This window comes from Meleagris gallopavo, chromosome 23 (assembly GCF_000146605.3).
Source record: "Meleagris gallopavo isolate NT-WF06-2002-E0010 breed Aviagen turkey brand Nicholas breeding stock chromosome 23, Turkey_5.1, whole genome shotgun sequence".
In the NCBI taxonomy this organism is placed as follows: domain Eukaryota; kingdom Metazoa; phylum Chordata; class Aves; order Galliformes; family Phasianidae; genus Meleagris; species Meleagris gallopavo.
In genome coordinates this window covers 6,003,185-6,024,169 of record NC_015033.2, presented here as the reverse complement: position 1 = coordinate 6,024,169, position 20,985 = coordinate 6,003,185, and the positions used below count along the sequence as shown (strand labels likewise).

General features: G+C 53.0%; 3 protein-coding genes across 3 annotated transcripts in view; 1 reads left to right on the top strand and 2 right to left on the bottom strand.

Moving 5' to 3' along the window:
- TMCO4 (transmembrane and coiled-coil domains 4) overlaps window positions 1–6,169 on the top strand; it is a 38,882-nt gene extending 32,713 nt beyond the window's left edge. Inside the window, exon 14 of the mRNA XM_003212306.4 lies at window positions 3,419–6,169. Within this exon, the coding sequence (XP_003212354.1) occupies window positions 3,419–3,844 (426 nt within the window). The 3' untranslated portion in view covers window positions 3,845–6,169. The remainder of the gene's footprint in view (window positions 1–3,418) is intronic.
- On the bottom strand, window positions 5,993–11,678 carry HTR6 (5-hydroxytryptamine receptor 6). Its single transcript, XM_010722956.3, has 3 exons — window positions 8,543–11,678; window positions 6,490–6,648; window positions 5,993–6,406 (listed from the first exon to the last, which is right to left on the bottom strand). Exons 1-3 carry the CDS (start codon window positions 9,269–9,271, stop codon window positions 5,993–5,995), a joined length of 1,302 nt encoding a protein of 433 aa, XP_010721258.1. The 5' UTR covers window positions 9,272–11,678.
- Window positions 11,679–11,768: 90 nt separating this feature from the next.
- LOC100539112 (neuroblastoma suppressor of tumorigenicity 1) lies at window positions 11,769–20,979 on the bottom strand. Its single transcript, XM_010722957.2, has 4 exons — window positions 20,934–20,979; window positions 14,138–14,332; window positions 13,935–14,046; window positions 11,769–13,132 (listed from the first exon to the last, which is right to left on the bottom strand). The coding sequence occupies exons 1-4, from the start codon at window positions 20,954–20,956 to the stop codon at window positions 12,878–12,880; spliced, it is 585 nt and encodes a 194-aa protein (XP_010721259.1). The 5' UTR covers window positions 20,957–20,979; the 3' UTR covers window positions 11,769–12,877.
- Window positions 20,980–20,985: the final 6 nt, after the last annotated feature.

Genomic DNA, 20,985 nt, shown 5'->3' with positions numbered 1-20,985 from the left:
GATATGGAGACTTCATCTCATCTCAGAGTCCTCATTTGCAGCAACTGAGCTCTTCTAAAACTTCTCCATCATCCTGACTTGATCAGTGTTGGATAGCTGGTGGACTGCTATAGTTTATGATGTCAGATTTCTGGGTCTTCCAGATGCTTCAGTACATTAATCCAGCCTTTATTTCGGGGCATCTCTTTTCCTCTGAGGTCTAAGAGATTATGTTCAAACCATTTCCCAGCTATAATTACATGCATGGGGTATTCCAGGCCTTTAAGATATTCCTTATACCATCTAATTTAAATACCTTCTACTTGACTTAGCACAGTCAGATAAGTATTTGATTATAGCCACTGTAAGAGTAAGTGGCATGTTTAGTGATAGTGATATGGCTGGAAAGACTCAGTGTTCACACAGCACGTAGTTAAAGCTCTCCATCACAGTGTTCTTGGAACTGGTAGAGGTGGGTTGAGATGAAAGCTCTGTGAATTTCTCAGCAGTGCACATCTCCAAACAGAAAAACAGTGCTCACCCAGAACTGCCAACATCGATGTGTTCCCACAAAACGTATCAAAGTTTGGTGGAAAAAACCACGGGTGAAAGTTGTGGCATTGGTGTGAAACGGAGCCCGCGGTTACAGCGGTGAGAATGATTTGATCGATGAGTTGTGGCTGAAAGATGATTGCTTGTAAAAACTGTCTTGCTCAAGAAGTGTCACAGAAATTAGAGCAGAACTTTTACCAGTCGAGCCGGTGAATTATTCAATTCACAAGAATTGCAATTGTGCAAAGGGATGGCTTAGAAGCAAAGCCTATTACCTCTGGCTGAATCATGCTCTGATCTTTATTCCATCAGTTATTCAGAGCAGGAATAGAAACATTGAAGAGGAATAATGGAAGAGACATTGAGAGTCTTTTCAAAATAACTTCAGCTCCACAAAGTTTTCCACAAATATAACTTGTTGCAGATGTCAAATCTACGTTTTTTATTAATCCATTTACATTCCAGCTTCTGAATTACTGGTCATGTTCACTGTCCTCTCTTCAGGAGAACATTGTTTCCAAAGAGAATTGTGTTTCCATTGGAGAATTGTGTTTCTGTGGTAACTCAAGCCAGTCACAGCCTCTTTCAAGGTTTGCTTGATGTTCTGATGGTTCTCATGATGGGAATCCACTCTTCCACTGGCTTTTGCATGCACTCCAACTGCAGCACCATTCCTCTGGCTGAGCAGTGTGAGGTTGCTAGGTCTTTGCCATGAGCTTCCAGAAAACACTGGGGAAAACAGGAAATTTTGGCAAAACCAAATGTCATCTATCAAGCAGGGTACGCCCAGCACTCTGACAAGTGGGAGGAACTCTGAGCCTGCCAGCTTGGCAAAGGTGTCTGCATTTTAATTGACAACCAGCATAGCTTGGGAGCCCTGCCATCAGCCAGACCTTGACCATATGGAAGCAGAAAGCTGCATGGATTTTGAGGCAGTATCCATGACTGAGGATTTTTGGAAAGAAGAAATAGAGGCAGTTGAGTTTCTTCCCTTAAAATTGTATTTGTCAGAAGGAAATCCTGTAAATCATTCACTGATGATGCCAAAATGAGGAAACTCTTGACGTTAAATTGAAAATCTTTCCATCGCTCTGTGAATTGATGGCTCCTTCAGCTGACTGATAGATCCACCTGAATGCTGCTATTGTCTGTAATCAAATTGTACCAAATTGGTGGTATAAATATTTGGGTTGTGTCCTCCAGTGACTCAAAGCAGCATCGGTTACAAGAGGGGAGAAGTCACCTTAGCACAGTGATAAACCTTACTCACTGTTTTCATTTCCTTATAACAAGCATAATTTGTTTGCTGTGGTTACAAGAGCACTTTTCCATTCCTTTTGTTTTGATGTTCCTCCTGCACTTTGTTCTGACAAAGAATCAAGCAATTGTTTATTTCTCTTTAAAGATTTTATTGTTCATTGCAATGTAGAAGTTCCCAGCACACCCAGCAGAAGCATTCAGCTCTTTGGACAGCAGATGGAAACAAGCTTTTGAGAGGTAGAATTGCTCAGTTTTCCCACTAGGATGCCTTCACAGCTTGGAAATAGCAAGGAATGTTGCTTGCTGTTCTGTTGGTGATGGTTCAGTAAGATTCCAACCACTAAGATCATCTAGTTCAGCCCTCAGCCCATGCCTATGACCACTTTATGTCATGTCACTCAGTGCCACTTCTATCCCAAGCACTGACCACCACAGGTCGATTGTAACGGCTGTAGGGGTTTCAGAACACAGCAAACCAAGAGATCCAGCACCCCTTCCCAGCCAGTCTGTTGCATTCTTGTTTCTCTCCACCTTGTCCAATGCTGTGCTTATTTCCTTCTTTAGCACCAAGCGCTGCTGTGGGGCAGTAAAAGATTTGTACTTTTGGGGAGAGCATCTTAACAACCAGTCCATGAGACCCTCGATGGTTATTTTAATTAACTAATCTGTTCAAAACATCAAGAGCTTGTTGAGCCATCTGGACTGATTAAAATTGCATATTGCATTACTAACATGCTGATTAAATCCTTCATTTTGCTCCAAGCCTTAAGTGCCTCCAAATGTTACCACTCAGAGGCTGCTTCATGCAATTGGGTAGGAGCTCTGCATTCTGCACTGTGCTTCCAGCTTTGGAGATCTGAAGACTGCTCTGTAGGAGGGTCTTGGCTGTAGTTACCTCTAACATGGGGCTTGAACAGGACAGCTGAATCAGAAAGGGCAGCTTCTGCCTTTAATACATAACAGTAATTACCACTGCAGAGGAGGTTTTCTCTCCCTCCTGTGCCCTGGCATGAAGGACAAATTCCTAACATCTGTATCAGAAGGGTTTATCTTATCGTGGAAATCACCCTACAGATAAATGTCTGGTTAGTTGCAACAACATACTGCTGGTTTTAATTTAGTTTATGAACTTAAAACCTCGTGGACTCCCAGTTTTATATGGGACTGATCAATGCACATTTAAATACTACCTCATCTTCCAGCCAACACACTCAGCAGTTGTTGCTCCAATTACTTTATCTCAATATGAATGAGATGTTTGCTTTTACAAGGAAGCTGAGGCATGGGGAGGGTGTGTAATTTAACAGAGAACAGTGAGTCGAACTGAGTCAAGGAATCTCCTGCTTGGGAGTCTGTCACCAGGGCAGATCACCTCCTCCTTTACCCTCATGGCACTCAGAGTCTAGTCTCTGCACTTAAACATGCATTCCTCAGGGGTAAAGCGATCCAGGAGCACAGCCATATAGGCTTATTTTCAGAGAATACCACATTCTTCAGACCTATCCCTTTCAGCCTGTTGGAGCTGAAGGCAGATCTCATGGCAGCAGTGGCTTTTGGGATGGAGAACTGGATTGATTTGGGTTCCCTGTAGCTTCCTCACTAACTGCACTTCTCCTGTTGCTTGTAGGTCAGCGGCCACCTGGACTACATGAAGCAAATGGACACGATTCTGAAAGCTGTGGGCATTAAAACCAAGGAATGTCAGCAGGAAGAGAAAGGCAGCACCAGACTTTTCTCCCCTCTAGCCAAGAAATCACAACGAGCAGCAGGCAGTGAGACTCAGGGAGAGGAAAACACTGTGCAGGAGGAGGATGGGGCTGACAGTGACTGCCAAGCACCCACAACCAGCACCAGCATGAGCTCTGCACTAACACAGCCTGTGAGTGCTGGCACGAGCAGCGATGGTAACCTGCACCCAGGAGATGATTCCTTGGCCAATCACTACCAGGATTCCCCTGGATCTCTCTTGGCAGAGAGCTCACCTCCCTGCCCAACTTGCCCCAGCAGTGCCAGCAGTGCGAAGCAGGCAGCAGGAGATAACAGACTGAACTGAATCTCCAGACCTTCTCTCCTCGCAGCCCAGCGTCAGCTGCACAGAGCCATCCTCAGCCTCCTGCCCTACACAGTCTGCAGAGCTTCCCGTGCAGGGTGTGAATTGCTGCCCTGCAGCTCCCAAGGCTGCCGTGTGGCTGGGTGGGAGGCAGCAGAACCATCAGCGAACCCACACTTTGCCTGGCCTGCTGGAGGCCAATTGCAGCTCTTTGTGATGGGCAGGGATGCTCAGCCAGCACTAAAACTACTCTCAGAGCACAATCAGTGAAGCCCACAGAGCCGAGCAGCAGCTTTCAGAACCTGCTGAGGGCCCAGCACATGGCATCACAGTATCACTGGATCACAGCTCTCAGAGCAGTCTCCCTCAGCATCTCCCACTGACAAGAAAAGGCCAATTCTGGTCCAAATCAGCATAGTTCCTCAGGAAGCAGTGGCAATCCCCTCACTGCACAAGCTCTTTTCTTCTTGAGGGAAGCAATTGCCACCATTGGGGATCATCTTTCTGGTACTTAGCTCTTGGGAAAGCAGATGGTTCTGTGGGTATCTTTAAGCATGTTGTGGAGAGGAACTCATTACTAGGTCATTAAAAGCATTTTTCCACTTCAGCTCTGCTAAGCAGGGAGGAGAAAGGCTGAGAGTCTCTGGCTGCCCTCCTCGCTCTGCTGCAGGTTTCGCTACCACGGCTCTGACGCTTTCCAACCAACAAGGTTGTTTTCCTTCCTGCAAATTGAGGGTGATGAGTGTCTGAGACCTCGTTACTACTAGGAACATGCTTTGAGTCCCAGAGGTGAAAGACAGCAAAAAACAGAATGGGCTTTTTATGACTTATTGCTTTGTAAGGCTTTTTCCCTTGCAAGCCAGCAACACATAGAGACTTTCTTCTTGCATCCCACACACATCTCCAGCCTTAAAAGTTATATTTTTAATTGGTTTAAAATAAAGCTAATACTTGGCATAGAATAAACATAAACCTGTTTGATTTCTCCCTCCTTCCATAAAGGGAATTGACATCCGCTCCCTTTTTCCCCAGTCTCAACCTGGAGGGACTCAGCTTTACACAAGTTCCTTTTCTGACTGATTTTGCTGCTCAGCCCAAGAAAATGCAACCTAGCAAGAACATGGCAAGAGGATAAATTCCCTTCTGTGAGCACCTCTGGGTTTTTCCAGTGTTAAAACAACTGCTGTGTGCTACAAATACCTTCCCACCTCCTGATCTGGAATGTTTCATTGACTCAGTGCAATTGTAGCTTGTGATTTTGGTTCATTTGGAGCCCTCCCTGTGCCAGCAACCTCCCCTTTCTATCCCGAGCTTTCCATACACTCTACCTCTGGATTATTTCTCATGCAGTCAAACACGCAGCACAGCAACACAGGAAGAAAATGAATGAGACTTCACCTGGCATGCGGTTTTCTTCTCCTGGCCTCCTATGTTGGAGGGATGCTTGGGGTTCACTTGTGCAAACGTGGGCTTCAGGAGGGCAGCCAAAACCTCCTGGTGGAGTAGCAGCCCAGGAAGGGCACAGCAACAGCCTACCAACCCATCTCTGATCTGAAAGGCACTTGAGGAAGTATTAGCTGAAAAAATTCATTGGTGTTTATTAAGTGTCTGCTGACTGCATTGGAAGAAAAAAAAAAAGATTTCTAACGGCATCATCTTCAAATTGATGGATTGTCAGAGCGAAGTGTGATGGCTGTATGCCAGAAATAGGAAGCTGTAGGATGAAAGCTAAAGGGAAGCTTATTTCGTTCCTTACTACTGTCAGGATACCCGTGGAGCTACAAACAAGCTGAACACCCACGCCCGTGTGGAATATCCAAAAAGCAGCGTTGAACATTTTGCATCAGATTTAATCCCCCATAGCGCAGACTGCTCATGATTAAATAGGATGGTTTCAGCATGCTGCAAGTCACTGCTTTCACGGGAAACTGACAGATACAGCCCAGATCAGGTGAGAAAATTAAGCCCCCGGGGGACATGATGTGCTGTGGAATGGAGCAGCCCCAAATCTTGCCTGTGAGTCACGGGATGTGCTCCCCCCTCTGTTTCTCTCCCCTTGGTGTGAGTTAGGGGTGACCTGCTGGGCCGTACAAGCAGAAGCTGAGCACCTCCCCTGGGCTGAAGCGCGGGGAGACATACCCAGGCTGGCACTCAGGCCACAGGGGTGCCGAGCTGCCGGCGCTGCAGCTCCAGCTCTGGGTTTTCCATCTCAAAAAGGCTGACCGAGCGAGCACTGGGGGCTGGCAGGGCACCTTCAGCGGCCGGCAGCAGGCTGTGTTCATTTGCCACCACCTCGGAGACAACGGAGTCGGTCTCAGCCTGCAAGGTGAGGACATTCTTGAGGGACGTGGCCGCACGGGGCCCGCTGTTGGAGTTCCTCATGGAGAGAGAGATGGCGCTGGGCCGGGGCTCCCCGGTGCGCCGGCAGCAGGGCAGGTATTTGCCCATGGCTCTCTTGAAGTCCCTCATGAAGAGTGGGTAGATGATGGGGTTCATGGTGCTGTTGCAGTAGCCCAGCCAGGTGAGCACGTCAAAGAAGCCAGCCGGGACACAGTCACACACTGCCTGGGGGGAGACAGCGAGGGTTAGCTGCAACTTCCACTGAAAAAAGCTCTTTCTGCCGTAAGAAAACCCAACAACTTGCTTACCTGCGTCACATTGGTGACAAAGAAGGGGAGCCAGGCCACGAAGAACATGCCCAGCAGGATGCCCAGTGTCAGGCTGGCCTTCAGCGCCTTCTTGCTGTGCTTGTTGGCAAATCTCCTGCTCTCGCTGCCAGCTGCAGGCTGACTTGGGGCGTGGGGAACCTGCATTAGGAGTTGGGGTGGTGAGTAAGGACTTCTCCCCAGGCCAGACCCTCCTGCCCAAGGGAAGTAGCATTTGGTGCTGCTAATCCTGCAAGAAAATCCCACTATTATATCCCTTCTGGCAGAGGCAGGAGGATGGCCCACACCACCACCTCTGTACCATAAATCAGGAAGAGGAAGCAATAGAAAACCTCAACATTGAGAAGATTATTTTTTCCCCTGTAAAACAGGAGCTTTATCATTAAGTTACTTAGGAAACCCAGCTCAGTCAGTGTTTTGGTGAGAATAAAGCATGCCCCGAAGAGGCAGCTCTAGCTGCTGATAAGAGCAGCAAAATAATTATATTTTTAAAAGTGGGACGTCAAACATTTCAGCCTATAAGCACCATAACTAACTCAGTTCTCTGTCCCTTCTTGCAATCTAAAATTAAATTACTATCTCAGCTCTCTGCCATAATTAGGTGAGGCCCCATTGCCACTCAGCTTCCTGCCCAAAAAGAGAACGAAAATCCATTTAAAAGCTCAAAGGCTCCCCAGCTGACATTGCATTTTCAGCTGGCCACTCACCCGAGCTGATGCGAGGCTCCTATAAACAACCTACAACCTGCACCCTGCTGGGACACTTGCCTCATTTTAATTCTGCTGAAAAGTTGGTGGATGCAGGCTCCCCGTGGCAAAGGAAAGTGCCTGGGCATCCCCTGAGCAGTACAGCAGTGGGGCCATGAGGCTGTGATGGGTTTGGTTGGGTTGAGTTGAATTTGGTTGAATTGGGCTTGGCTTGGTTGGGTTTGGTTTGCTCTGTAGAGTCCAAAAACCCATCATCCAGGGGGAAAAAAAAAACACAACATGTTTTGATATTGCCTGCTTCTCCTTTGACTCTCATTTTCCTTTTCAAAGTCTGGTACAGCTCATCGTGCGAAGGAGGGCTGGCTAGGTCTGAGTCCTGGCTCCTTTCTTCAAAGAGAACAACAAACCAAATCAAGGTACTTAAATGCAATTAAGTTTGTCTTTTCCTGTAGGATATGAGGTCAATAAAGCCTGTTAGAAGGAATTAAAGCTGTTAGATTTAGTGGCAATTACCTTCTCCTGGAGATATACAGACAGCCCCAACTGCAGCCACGCTTTGGTTGCAGAACACGCATGCTCTTTCTTAACCAGCAACCTCAGGTAAGGAGCTATCTTGCCGTTCCTATTGTAGACCAGGTAACAAAAATAGAACCTGGATGTGCAAAATAAGGTGCCCTCCAGAATTTCCTATTTGCTATTTAAACTCCTTCTCCCCATACGTCTCACACCCACCACAGCCAAGATTGAAAGTCAGATACGATTAAAGCCCTCTGGGATGACACGAGAGTGAATGAAGCGGCATTTATTTTGTACCACTGAGCATTTTTGCATCTGAATTTATTTCTCTGCTTCTGCTCATGCTGTTCCTGTGCTCCTGAGCAGCTTCAACGCTCAGCATCACTGGGATGAGACGTGGGCACCACCAAGCACACCGCAGAGCCACCGTCCTCCGTCTATGGAGGTGAGTGTTGCCCAAAATCCCCATCCAGTTGCCAAATCCCCACTCTTATCCGGGAGAACAAGAGATGCTGCTGATGGCTGGCAGCGATGGGTTTGCTGCTTGCAAGCTGCAAGAGTGTGATGAAGGCTCTCTGCTCCTGTCCCATCACAAATGCAGCAAGTGCATGGCTCCCCACTTCACACCTCCTCTCCACAAGGAGCCCACCTGCGTTCTGGGGCTGTGACACGGCGCATGGAACAAGGCACACGCTGGAGCCCCCATACTCAGATTCAAGCTGCGTGGACTTCCCAGCCTTCCCTGCTCCCTGGCTCCTGCAGAGAACACCGTCACCGTTTCCCCACCACCCCACCCAGCTGCAGCCCTTTACCTGCTCCATGCTCTCGTCGGTGGTGGCAGTGGCCACGTTGGAGGTGAGGGAAGCCACCTGCATGGCTTGCTTGCGGGCTGCCAGGAGGATGCGGCAGTAGGTGAAGGAGATGGCAGCGGATGGGAGGAAGAAAGTCAGGCAGGAGGCCACCAGGGCGTAGGGCAAGCTGACCACTAACCGGCACTGCTCCTCGTCCCCCCGGGAGGTGACATTTGGGGACCAAACCTCGAATTCCAGCTTGTGCCAGCCCAGTTTGATGGGCAGAAAGGAGGCCAGCGCAGCCAAGGTCCAGGTGGCCAGGATGAGCCAGAGGGCCCTGCAGGATGTCATACGCAGCTTGTATTTCAGAGGGGAGATGATGAGCAGGTAGCGGTCCAAGCTGATGACGCAGAGGTTGAGGATGGAGGCACTGCAGCACATGACATCGAAGGCGTACCAGAGGGAGCAGAAGTCTCCCCTCAGCACCCAGTGGCCGTAGAGCTGGTTGAGCATGGCCGGGGGCATCACCACCAACCCCACCATCAGGTCGGACATGAAGAGGGACACCAGGAAATAGTTGGAGGTGTTGCGGAGGGAGCGCTGGGTGACGATGAGGAGGATGAGGAGGAAGTTCCCGGCTGTGGTCAGCAGGATGATGAAGCAGAGGAAGGCGGCCATCCAGCTGCTCCCCACCAGCAGCGAGCGCTCCCCCAGCACGCTGGCATTGGGGGACCCCAAAATGCCCTCCATGAGGAGCGGGGCAGCGGGACTGGCTCTGCAGCTGAGGCCCTTCTCCACCTGTGCTAGGTGATCGTCGCAGGGGCCAGCTCCAGGGGAAGGAGTGCCATCTCTCCGGCTGTCCTCCTTTCTGCTCTCCTCCTCTCCCTCTTCCCTCTCTTCCTCTCCTCTCTCTCTCTCTTCACTGGCAATCAGGGCAGAGTGACATTTCCAGGAGCCGATGAGCAGTAGCAAGGTTCCCCTCCCTGTTACTCACAGCCAGGCGTCTGCTCGTCCCTGCAAATCCCCTCCGTGCCCGGACAGCGCAGCTGGACGCTGAGGATGCCGTGGGCATCAGGGGAGCTCCGGGAGGACACGCCGGACTCTGTGATGCTCTGAATGCTCTGCACCAGGGAGTCAGACGGACCGCGCAGCGCTGGCGATGCTCAGCTCTCAGCTCTCAGCTCTCACCTCTCCGCCGTCTTTGCCCACCTGCAGGGCTCTGCCCCACCGACCTCCTCCGAGCTTTGCTGCTGCAGCCGGAGACGGCGAGGAGAGGCAGAGCAGCCCTGGGGTGGGCGCTGGGATGCTCCCAGCCACGTTCAGACGCGGGGAGGAATATGCAGGAGCACGGGAAGCCGCCCGGCGGTGCCCGTCCCCCGGCAGAGGTGCGTCGGGCGTGCGGGGATGTGTGCGAGCGCGTGTGCGTGCAGGAGCCAGCCAGACTTTTACCTGCTGCTCTGCGATGCACAGCGCAGGATGCAGAAATGCCGATTCGGAGGAGGTGGGGCGGAGGGGAGGAGATGAAATGAAATGAAATGCTAATGAAAACGGGGATTTGGGCTAAACTCTGCGAAGTGGCAGCCAGAGAGTTCCCTTCTCTGCCTTAAAGACGCAGCCCGCACCGTGCTCTGCCACCCCGTTGCTGTGCAGACCCCATGCTCACTTTGCAGGCCAACAGCAATCTGCGGCTGAGCCCGACCGCCAGTGCTGAGTGCAAGGTTCCATCCTCAGTGCTGGCTGATGAGAGCAAAATTTTGCATTACCAAATACAAAGCAGCAAAGCCTGCATCCAATATCTGCAGCTGCCCTCTCAGACAGCAGCCAGAGGCATGCAGGGGGCTGGGTGAGCCCAGGGCGACTTGCCCCTTTGGTAGCAAGGCCGAGGACCCTACGTGCTCCAGCAGCTTCTCCATCCCATTCTCCAGAAGATGCTTCCAAATCTCAAGGTGCCATCGTGCAACCTGAGCTCCCACCTCCACCTTTCATAGTCAGTACCCCGAGGTGCTCGGCAGACACTGATTATTTTCTTCTCGTTGCTGGAAGGGTTTATCCTTCAAACAGGCTGAGGGCACCGCAGCCGACAGCACCGACCCCAGTGCTGATGGAGAGACGGGACACCCCGCATCTCAGTGAGTTATGAGGATGTGCCTGTTTGACCCTAACACACTGCCTATGTTAGCGGTGGGAAACAAGAACGTGAATGAAGGGAAGGAACAGAACTTTGTCTCTTTATCGAAATCTGCTTTGCTAATCTGCTTTTCAACAACTCTGTCCCACTTTTCCTAGCAGCTGAATGGGAGTGCCTGGCCTGGATGCCATCTGTGAGCAAGACAGAAGGGAGATGCATAGCAGGACTCATCTCTGCGCGGGGAGCACGGTGCTCCCCCCAGCAGTGTGCCACTCAATAGCTGCTCAGGATGAACTCTCCTGGGTGCCTGCGTGTGGCATCTGCCCCTTTGCATCTGCAGGATCTCCTCCTGGGACGCTGCCATGCAAACCTCGCCAGCCATCCCTGTGTCACGCCGTCCTGGCAGGCAGCCCGGGGCAGAGCACGCACATGCGAGGCTCTGATCGCAGCAGGAGGTTGCTTTAGAAATGCGTTTGTACCAGGAAAGCCTCACTTCCTCGTCCCATCTGTGCTGGGAACAAGCAAGGAAACCCACCCCGAGCCCACGCTGTGGCGGCCTCCCAGCTGGGATAAATCAGTGCAGCAGCACACGTTTATCCCAGCTGGGCCACGCTGCTGCTCGGTAAGGGAGCACAACGCCCTGCTTCCTCCTCAGCACCGCTGCAGTCCAAGCTTGGAGCATCTCAGCTTCACCGCAGAGCTTCTGCTCCAGAGAAGACTGAACAAAGCCTGAGCACCTGGGCATGCTGCACTCCCTCCAGCAACTGGAACCTTATGTGAAGTCCTGGTCCAAGCTTGCCTTCCTCCGGCCCAGAAGCGCTCCTGGAGGCCACAAAACGTGCTGGATCGAGAGTGTCACCTAGTGGCAACAGAACCGACCAAGGTCGCGTGAACCCGCAGAGAGCCCATGCATGCCTACGAGAAAGGGACCAGAAATGCAGACATGGACCAGGTGCTGCATCCGTGCGGTTGGTTTTCCTTTCAGCAGCTTATCCTGCTCTTTAAGGGAAGGCAGCAGGAAGCTGAAGGGAGCCGTGGCTCTCCTTGTGCTCTCCTGCAGCACTGCCTGGTTCTGACATCCAGCTTGCTGCCGAAAACAGGCATCAGAGCGCCCAGAAATGGAAGTCAGAACTAATTTATTTAAGAAAACAAAACCAAAAACCAACAAAAAACACAAACCAAAACTCGTAAAAAGGAGAGGGAGGCGTTGGTTACAAGCTCTGGAAGCTCTTGTCAGGACAGTGCCAAAGAAATTAGCTTTATACAACAGAGAGAGGGGTAGCAGGAGGGGCCCCCACCCTGAGCCCAGCCCCCCATCTGCAGTGGGGTCCAGAGCAGTCCCCTACAAAGGTCCATCAGCATCCCAGGACTTGTCCCCCTTCTCCCTCCACCACAATTAAAGTGCAGCAGGGAAGGAGGGGAGAGGGGCCGGCTCCCACCAACACCACCCCAGCACAGGCTGTGAAATGTGAAGCCCCAGTGCCCATGGCACAGCGCAGCTCCCTCACCCTTGCAAGCTATGTGGTGGCCCTGAGGACCAGAAAGGAAAGGGCTCTGGCCACCATGGCTCCCAGCAACCTCACACACCGCCCCAGAGGCACAGCCAGGGCAAAATACTCCTATGAGTTACCTAACACGAAGGCGTGGGGGTTGAAGTAAGACCCAGTGAGTGCCAGGAGGAACAGCGTGCCCATACCGAGCCCAGGCATCCCTACGCAGTCAGGGGAAGCACAAGGAAGAAGGGAGACCCCCATCCCACACGCTGCAGAAGAGATGTGCATCTCGTGTGTGGCTGCAGGGAAGCTGTGTCCCTTCTTCCTCCAGGCCAGGCAAGAGCCACGTACAAAAGAAAAGCCCAGAGGGCTCATCAAGGGCTCCACAGCAGGCTGAGGATCCTGCAGACAGCCCTGGGGAGCCCAGCTTGGCTCCCACTCTCTGCCAAAGCCCCCTCTGCCCACGTCCCCACTTCTCTCAATATATTATTACTATGATGTGCAAGTAGTTTTGCATCAGAAACCCCCAGCCCTCCTGTGGCCCCGTTGCTCCAGCCCCATGTCCTGCTCGTGCCTCAAAACGCTCCTCCAGCCCTGGGGTGTCGTGGAGAGCAAAGCGTGAGGGTAGCTATTAGACAGGAAAGCCTCTACCACCCCCCTCCCTCCCCAAGCCCTGGCCCTCTCCCTCGCACACACTCCCTGCCCGCGTTGCAAGGACAGTCCACGAGGGCCGGGTCACTCGTCGCCCTCCTCCTCGTGGTGGTGGTGGCTGGAAGCAGGGGGCTCTTCTACCTCCTGTTGGTGGTGGGCATAGTGGTGGGGGCCGGGGCCCTCCGCAGGCATGTTCTCCTCCGCGTTCAAGTAGACGTTGAACAGGGCTCCCTCGTGGCTCGGCTCCTTGCCGCAAGCCTGGCAGCTGCAGTGAAGTATCTTCTCCACCAGCTTGTCAACCCTGGGGATCTCGTCGTTGCCTGGGCAGTCCAGTGTCACCTGGGGAGAGGGATGAGGATACAGAGTGAGCGCGTGGGCTTGATCCCCTGATGGCCATCTTGACCTGTGCCGTGCACAGCAGACTCAGGGTATTTTAAGCTAGAAGTCATGGCTTGCTACCCAAATAGTCATGGTCACGACACAAGGGTGCTTGGGAACATCTTGCAGCTGCAGAGATGTTGTACCTGCATGTTGTACCAGCTGGGGAAATGCAATGAGTGAGGCAGGACCTGCCCCCAGGCACTACAGGCACAGCAACACCAGCGGTAACTGCAGAAGGCACGGTGCCAATCATCTCAGCTAGTTTGGCTTAAGCCATCTGCCCAAACGTCTGAGTCCAAAGCAAAGCAGAGAGCTGGAGCCAGTGCCCTGGTTGCCCAAACCTCCCTTGGAGACAGCGTTTACGGTCCTTCCAGGATCCATGTGGCAGGAAACAAACAGAGATGCTGGGAGGTCTGGGAGTGGCCGGCAGGAGGTGACTCTTAAGTCAGGAGCAGGTGACAAAGGGGAGTGGTGGAGAGGGGAGGCACGCAGGATGAATAATGCAGGGACTGACAGAGGATGCTTCTTCCTACACTGACAAATGCACCGTGCATCACCACAGTCACGCTGCTTCCAGCAGCCCCTGCCAGCCAGGAGTCTCAAGGCAGGGCAGAAACACCTGAGGCAGCCTGGAGGAAACCGCGAGCAGAGCAACCTCAGGGAAAGAGAATGACTTCCCCCAAAGAGCTGGCAGTGCAAAGCTGAGAGCCTCCTACTGAAAAGGGGCAGAAAAGACAGAGGAGCAGGCAGGGATACTCACAATTTCCCACATGGACTGGGCTGGCATGCAGGAGTCGCAGTGAACCAGGGACTCTGTGGACTGAGGGAAGGTGTTGGGGACACTGTAGCTGAAACACTGCCCCAGGCAGGCCCTGTGGAGACAATGGGAGGGAGGAGGGCTCCGGGTGGGTGCCTGCTCCTCCCGACGAAGGCAGGAAGAGATCTGGCAGGTGGGATCCCTACCTGTTCTGGATGGACTTGGACTCGCAGCCGCTGTGCCCCACGATCTGGGTGATGTTCTTTGCCTCACACCAAGCGCTCTTGTCCGGGAAAAGGGCGAGTTTGTTTATGGGAGGCGGCGCAGCCAGGAGAAGCGCTGGGAAGAGGGCTCCGACCACAAACCATAACATCATGGCCAGCTCTGCCGAAAATCTGCAACTGGAGCCAGGGAGAAAAGCGTTAGCAGGAAGGAAAACAGGCAAGCTGACCCATCTCCAGCCCCGTGGCAGCTCTTGGCGGGGGCACACGCACACAAAGTGCCGCACAGGGAGCGGGACGCGCTGCTCTGCCTCTCCCCCGCAGCAAACCCTCTCTTCCGAGCTCTGTGCCAGGAGTAACAGCAGGCTTTCCACCACATCTTACCCAAGGACAGGCTGGAAGGAGTTTGCAAAACAAAAGCGTCGCCACCGCAGCCTGCGCCAGGTTGGAGAGGTCGCAGACCGCAGAAATGTTTGTGTTTGAGGAAGGCGCAGGCTTGCCCGCTTCCGCTTCTCCCACCTTAAAAGCCAAAGCCACAAGGCTTCCCAGCAGAGACAAACCGCTTTCCCAGGAAGGAAAACCGCTCTTCTCCGAGCAGCGCGCAGCAGGTGTCGCTGCAAGGCAGCGGGGAGACGAGGAAACCTCACTGCAGAGGCAGGAAAGCACAGAAACGGCCAAAGGAGCATTGATGCTTGCAGAGCCGTTGCCATTCGGCAGTGCTGTCCGACGGCTCTTCCGAGGATGGGAACTCGGTCTGCAAACAAGGGGGTCCTGTGACCACCAGGCAGGAGCTTGCTCGCAGCGCTGACGGGCCGAGGAGGTGACGTAGCACCCACACAGATCCCACGCCAGTTTCCAGGCAGGCCAAGGTGCCTGCCTTACCACTCCCAGTCACTGGGGAAAGGCAGATGGAACAGCATCACAGGAACAGGGAAATTTTTTCCTTCGTGGGGTTTGGATCAAGTCGTAGTGAAAGGCAGACGTTTGTGCTTTCTAAAATATTTGTTAGAAGCGTGTTATTTGTTATTTCCTTCTATTTATTTATCCAGATGAAGATCCAAAGCCCACACTGGAAAGACTCCTATTGATTCCCATGGCTCCCAGGCCCAGCCCTCTAACATGAAGGAAGAACACCGTGTTTATCAGCTCGGGCCACAGGGGTCAGCTCTGCTTGGAGTCCTCCCAGCCATGCACTCAGCCTTTCCACATCTTCCTTCTCAGCTTGAGGGCCGCCAAGTTTGTCTGGACTGCTGGGGCTTTCAGAGCTCAGTTCTGCTGCTGTATGGTCGTTATGGGGGAGAGGGATCAGCCCTGGGAGCCCTCTGCTGAGGCTGACCTCCGGGTCTGACTCAGGAACCCTTCCTCATGAGGGACACGGAGCGAGAGCTTCCCTGTCCTCCATCCCAACACAGCAAAGCCTCTCTCCCTGGCCCCACCATCTCTGAGCAGATCAGATTGGCGTCTCTGCTACCTTTTCTTACTTCCTGACCATACAGGAACTGAAATGATATAATGCACCACCACTTCTATAGGCCTGGCCCATGCAAAGCAGGCAGTGCAGGTTTTGGTCGGAGAAGAGCAGAAGGTTTTAGCCCCTGAACTCACGCTGCTGTTAATGAGAGCGGTGTGATTAAACACTTTTGTCCTGCAGACAATTCTTAGGGCTCATTTCCCTGAGAATTCTTTCCGTTTCATTAGGCAAATTCTGAAATTTTCTGCAGAGGAATACGCAGCTAAGCTGCACACACTGGGTTTGCTTGGTTTTCTGAAATAAGCATCACTCATTCCTCAAATGCCAGCGGCTCTGTGCTGAGGAATCCCACTCCCAAAGGCAAGTCCGAGATCAGAGCTGGGATGTGACCCAAACAGCAATTGCAAACCCCCTGGGGAACAGCTGAAATTCCTCAGGAGTCAGCACGCAAGTTCACTTCCACATGCCCAATCAGAAAGCAATTTCCTTCCTTCCAAAGAAGGTGGTGGCTGTTTTTTTTTTCCAGGTTTCTCTGCATGTACACATGGCAGCAAAGAGGCAAGCAGCTCCAATGGCCCCGCCGCCCTGGAGCATCCTGCTGCAGCGTGGCTCAGCAGATACCCAGGCACCAGGGATCACCTGGAGCACCTGGGATCCTGCCTCCGATACCAAGAGGAAGGCGGGTGAGGTTGTGCTCTGCTAAAGTACAAACCCTGGCCTGGATTCAGGAAAGCACTTAAGCACACGCTAAAGCCCTCTGCTTTCCTGAGCAAGGGTGCCTTCATGAGCAGGGCCCCAGCAGCGTGGGGCTGGTGCTGTTTGCAGAGGGGCTGCAGAGGCACCGGGAACATTTACAGCAGTGCAGCTGAGTTTGGGAGGGAGCTGGGGCTGCAAGCAGCCTGCTGGCGGCTGTGCCTCGTTTTCTGGCATCGTTTGAACCAGCCAAGCAAACAGAGCTGCCATGAAAACCATCCATCTGACAGCAGCCACAGGGCGGGGGACAAAAGCACCGTTTTCCTTCTCCTCCCTGGCTGGGAAGGGAAGCGAGAAAGGAAGACGAGGTATCCGAGCAGGTTTGCAAACTCACCATTAAATAAAGGCATTGAGCACATTCCTCAGTGACAAGTTAAATTACATGGTGCAACCCCTCAAGGAACAAGTGTGTGCTCCCCAGCAATGACCCCAAGCCTGGCCTGCCGGCAGGACCAGCACCACCTGAGCACAGGGCCTTTCTCCTCTCCACAGCAGGGCACGGATTTTTCTGGTCAAAGCTTTCCAAGCAGAAAGTTCAGCTCAGTTCTGCAGATCATCAGCCCCGAAGGTCTCCCCGGTTTGGAACTACGCTGCTGCTTCCCCTGCTGCCCGTCCCCAGCTGCGTTCCTTCTCCTCCCTCGCGGTGCCCAGGTGCCCTGGCTCTGCTCTGAAGACACCTGGGGTCACTCGTGACCACCAAGATTCTGAAGCCAGAAGAAAAACGCTTCTATCACAGCCCCAACTCCTCTCCCTGATGAAGGAGCAAAGAAATGACTCAGCCCTGGAGCCTGGCACATCCCGGACTCTGGAGACAAACAACATGCGCGCAGCTGCAGCCTCGAAACCCAAAGCCCTTTTCCAACCACAACCTGCACCCACGGAGCCAAAGGGCAAAACATCCGTGGCCAAAGGGTGTCAGCTCATGGCTGAGCCTCCTGCGAGCTGGGGGTCTGGAGGTGGAGCTTTGGTGCCGGCAGCCCTGAGGACTTTCTGAGCCCTGCAAGGAGAACGGTCCCAACGATGCCTGGAAGCAGCTGGAAAACTGCATCGTCCTGCCGGCCGGAGCACAATCACAGCAATTCCCTGCGAGGCCGTGTTCCCACCACCCAGCCCACAGCTGTTCCCAGCCATTTGGAAACCCAACACTTCAGGAGGGAAGTAGGAAAAAAAAAACTAATCAGTGTTACCCTGTTTTTCCAGAGGGAAGTGTAAACTGTGATAGAAGACGAGCCTGCAGGTGGACGTGGGGAACATTTCACGAGTGGTTTCATATATCTGTGTGCATTTTTCTCAGCCAGGATCTCACAATTTTGCCAAAGGCATAAAAATGCTGACACGGGTATGCGGTGCCCAAGGCCACACACGTGGCATCCCAGGTTGTGCGAGACAAGGAACCCCTGAGCTTTATAAACATCACCTAGCCACGGCTCAAAGCCCACCATACTGCACGGAAACAGAGTCGGCTCTTGGTCACAAAAACCAGAAAGCACCAGATCCTTTTGGGGCTCCACTGCTGTGCCAGCAGCGTCCCAAATTAACGTGAGCGATGACATGATAATATCACCAGGGGAGAGGGAAGAGATCAAGCTTGAAAGTGGTTAGAGGTAACTCTTCAGGACAGCAAGACAGATGAGTGCTTAAGTGAACGCAGAAATCCCATCTGAGAGCTCAGGCCTTGCAAAATCCGGGAAGAAGCAACAAAATGAAAAGGGAACACCCCAAGATGTTTAAAATGCACAAGGATAAATCCTGAAAACTTGTGCTAACGGAGCAAACGCTGCCTCACTTCTCACTGTGAAACATTTCTCACTGCTCCTTTCAGAAGCAGGAGGTGTTAGAGCTCGTCGTTCAGTAATGTGCTGACTTCCACTCCAGCACGGCTGGCTGATTTGCAGGGATAAAACAGGAGGAGAGAAAAGCAGTGCAGCACATCGAAATCCCTCTCCCCTCCAGAATTCACTTTTGGCTTCTCAGCTGCGCGCCGAGCGCCTGAAAAACCCAACCGGTGCAGCTGGAAAGAGAAACCCAAGCTCCTCTGCCTACAGAAGTCATCGGAAAGCTACTTAACGACCGAGGCTTAGGATGGGGTCTGAAAGGAGCATTGCTGGAAGGACACGGGCGGGCCGTGGTGGAGGCGAGAGCAACGTAAGCGGTTTCTGGTGAATTATTTCAACGGGTTGAGCTCTTCGGCGTTAACACAGCCACGGCCAGGAAGGCGCAGAGACCTGAAGCGCTGCCCTCTGTCCCCTCTCTCCTCCAGGCCCTGGAGCAGCGCTGCAGCTGCAGACCGTGCTCACATGCCCAGACCTGAGCGAGGCTCAGCTCCCGCCCGCCTTCCACCCCACGCCGGTGTTTCCTAAGCGCTGCCCCTAAATCAGACACCGCGGTTGTTCAGTTTCACCTTTCCCACATCAGCCGGTGTGGGAAGCGGCTGCCTCGTGCCCTGCACACCCCTTTTTTTGGGTGAAGCCAGCGCTCCTGGGCCGACAGTGAAGCCGGAAGGGTCCCAGCGGCGCTCACTTTTCCCGGTGTGAGATCTGAAGCCGGCGCAGCCGCATCCCCGGGGTGCTGGCTCCCAGCAGGCCCAGCTCTGCTTCCACTTAGCAAAGCGGGACCGGCTCCTCCGAATGACTCCGCCGGTGCAAATGAGATCAGAATCTGGCACCGCTCATCCTACTCAAAACAAGCCTAACTGGAACCAGATAAAACCAGTTTGAGTAAATAGTGGCCACCGGGACGAAGATTTCTTTTTGCTGAGCACACCCGCAGCGCGAGGCCGGCTGCAGCCGGGGATGGGTGTTGTCTCGAATGCCAACCGCGCTCGCTTTCGGCTCGCTCGCTCATTCATTACCAAACTTGCATAAAGAATCGAGCCGTGCCCCGTGCAGCGGGATCGGGTTCCAAGCTGCCAGCGGGAGGTGGGAAGAGGGGACAGAACAGGGATGGCTCCCCAGCGACGCTCCTGCCGTTGTCCTGCTTGGGCCACATCCTGGCCACAGCCAAACCGAGGGCAGAAATCCGGTGCTGCTGTTCCACCCGCTCGGTTAATCTCTGTTTCGCCGATACGAAATCCACTGCCTGCGCTCCTTACCCACAGCATTAAGATACAAGAAGACACAGCGCCGCGGGGCCGGCGGCTTTCAGGGCAAATGGCACCGCTCGCAGCCCTGCTGCTATTTTCAATTACTGCCAGGCGCTGGGGCTGACCTCACACTTGACATTCAGTCTCTCCAAAACTGGGCCCGGTACACACAGTGAAGGTTGATAAGAGCTTGATCAAAGCGGCCGAGCCATTTCTCCCTCCAGCTGTACTCCTTTCCCTGCTGCGGAGACACAGCCGGGCACTCCAGAGCTGAGCTCGATCACCCTCTTTGCAAGACCACAAACTCCCCAAAATGGAATTCAGAGCTGAGAGGTCAAGCCAAGAGCTCGGATTCTTCTCGGGGCTGTTTGCAAACACTTGGGATTTTTATACTGAAGGCAAATTCCGTTTCCCGTCCTGTGGTTTGCAAATTTGAGGCGAGCTGCTTTGTTTTTGAGATGGGAAACTGCCTTCAAAAAGCAAAAGTGCCAGTTGTGGGCAGAAGATTTTTGGCTGGTGGGACGCTGCAAAGAGGATGTTAAGTTCTGAGGCTAAAAATACAAGGGAAAACCCTGCTTGTTTCAGCGAGGTGCTGATTTATTTTTTTTCCCATAAGAATCCTTATGGCAAAGCTGTGGTGCCCCAGCTGCACCAACAGATCACACAGTCTGAATTTTGAAGTTGATGGGGTTAATCCTGTACAAAAGAGTTTGTCAATGGGGCAGAGCATAAGATTCTAAAGGGACGGTGCCCTCGTAAGATGTTAGCAGGCAAGTTATGGCATAAGGGATTGTCCAGATCAATTTTAGTGCAGCTTTAACGAGCTAATCTGTGTTCTGGCCCCAAAACATCCGCAAGAAAAAGAGAAATCTCCCCAAACGGGCAGACTGTTGTACTGAACACAGAACGACTGCTGCAAATACTTGTAAAAATGGACATACTGTGTTACGGTTCAAGAAGCAGCTACAGATAGTTCAGATAAACGGCTTCATCGGATTCCAGGAAAGGCAAAACCTGCAGGATCCATTCTCAGTGCAAGCTTTTCAAGCGAGAGAAGCTGACCGCCGTTGGGAAGACCTTCCTCTGCACTTCCCAAGCGACTGCTCGTCCTGCACTGCCTTGAGAACCGACTCGCTGAGCATTCCCGTTCAAAGCCACGGAGCGGACGGGAAGAACCCAGCCCCGCAGACGTGCTTCCCATCTCCCGTTCTCTTATTTCATTCGAGCTAATAGGCGGCGGTGAAAATAGTTTAATGACCGCACAGCCGATCTCCCGGAGTCCGCCCCGTCTGCGAGCGATTCGTGCCGGTGGCAGCGCCCTCATCAATCGCTCGGGGAGAACGGGAGAGAAAAGGAGGCAGAAAATCGAAGGCAGAGAAAGCGAAGCGGGCCGGCTCGGTGCGGGGCACGGAGGGGAGAGGGCGGCTCGGGGAGGGGTGGGGATCCCGGAGGAGGATTCCCGGAGGAGTACTCACCACCCAGGAGACGGCGGGCACATCCCATGGGCTCCGGGGCCGCGGGCGGCGG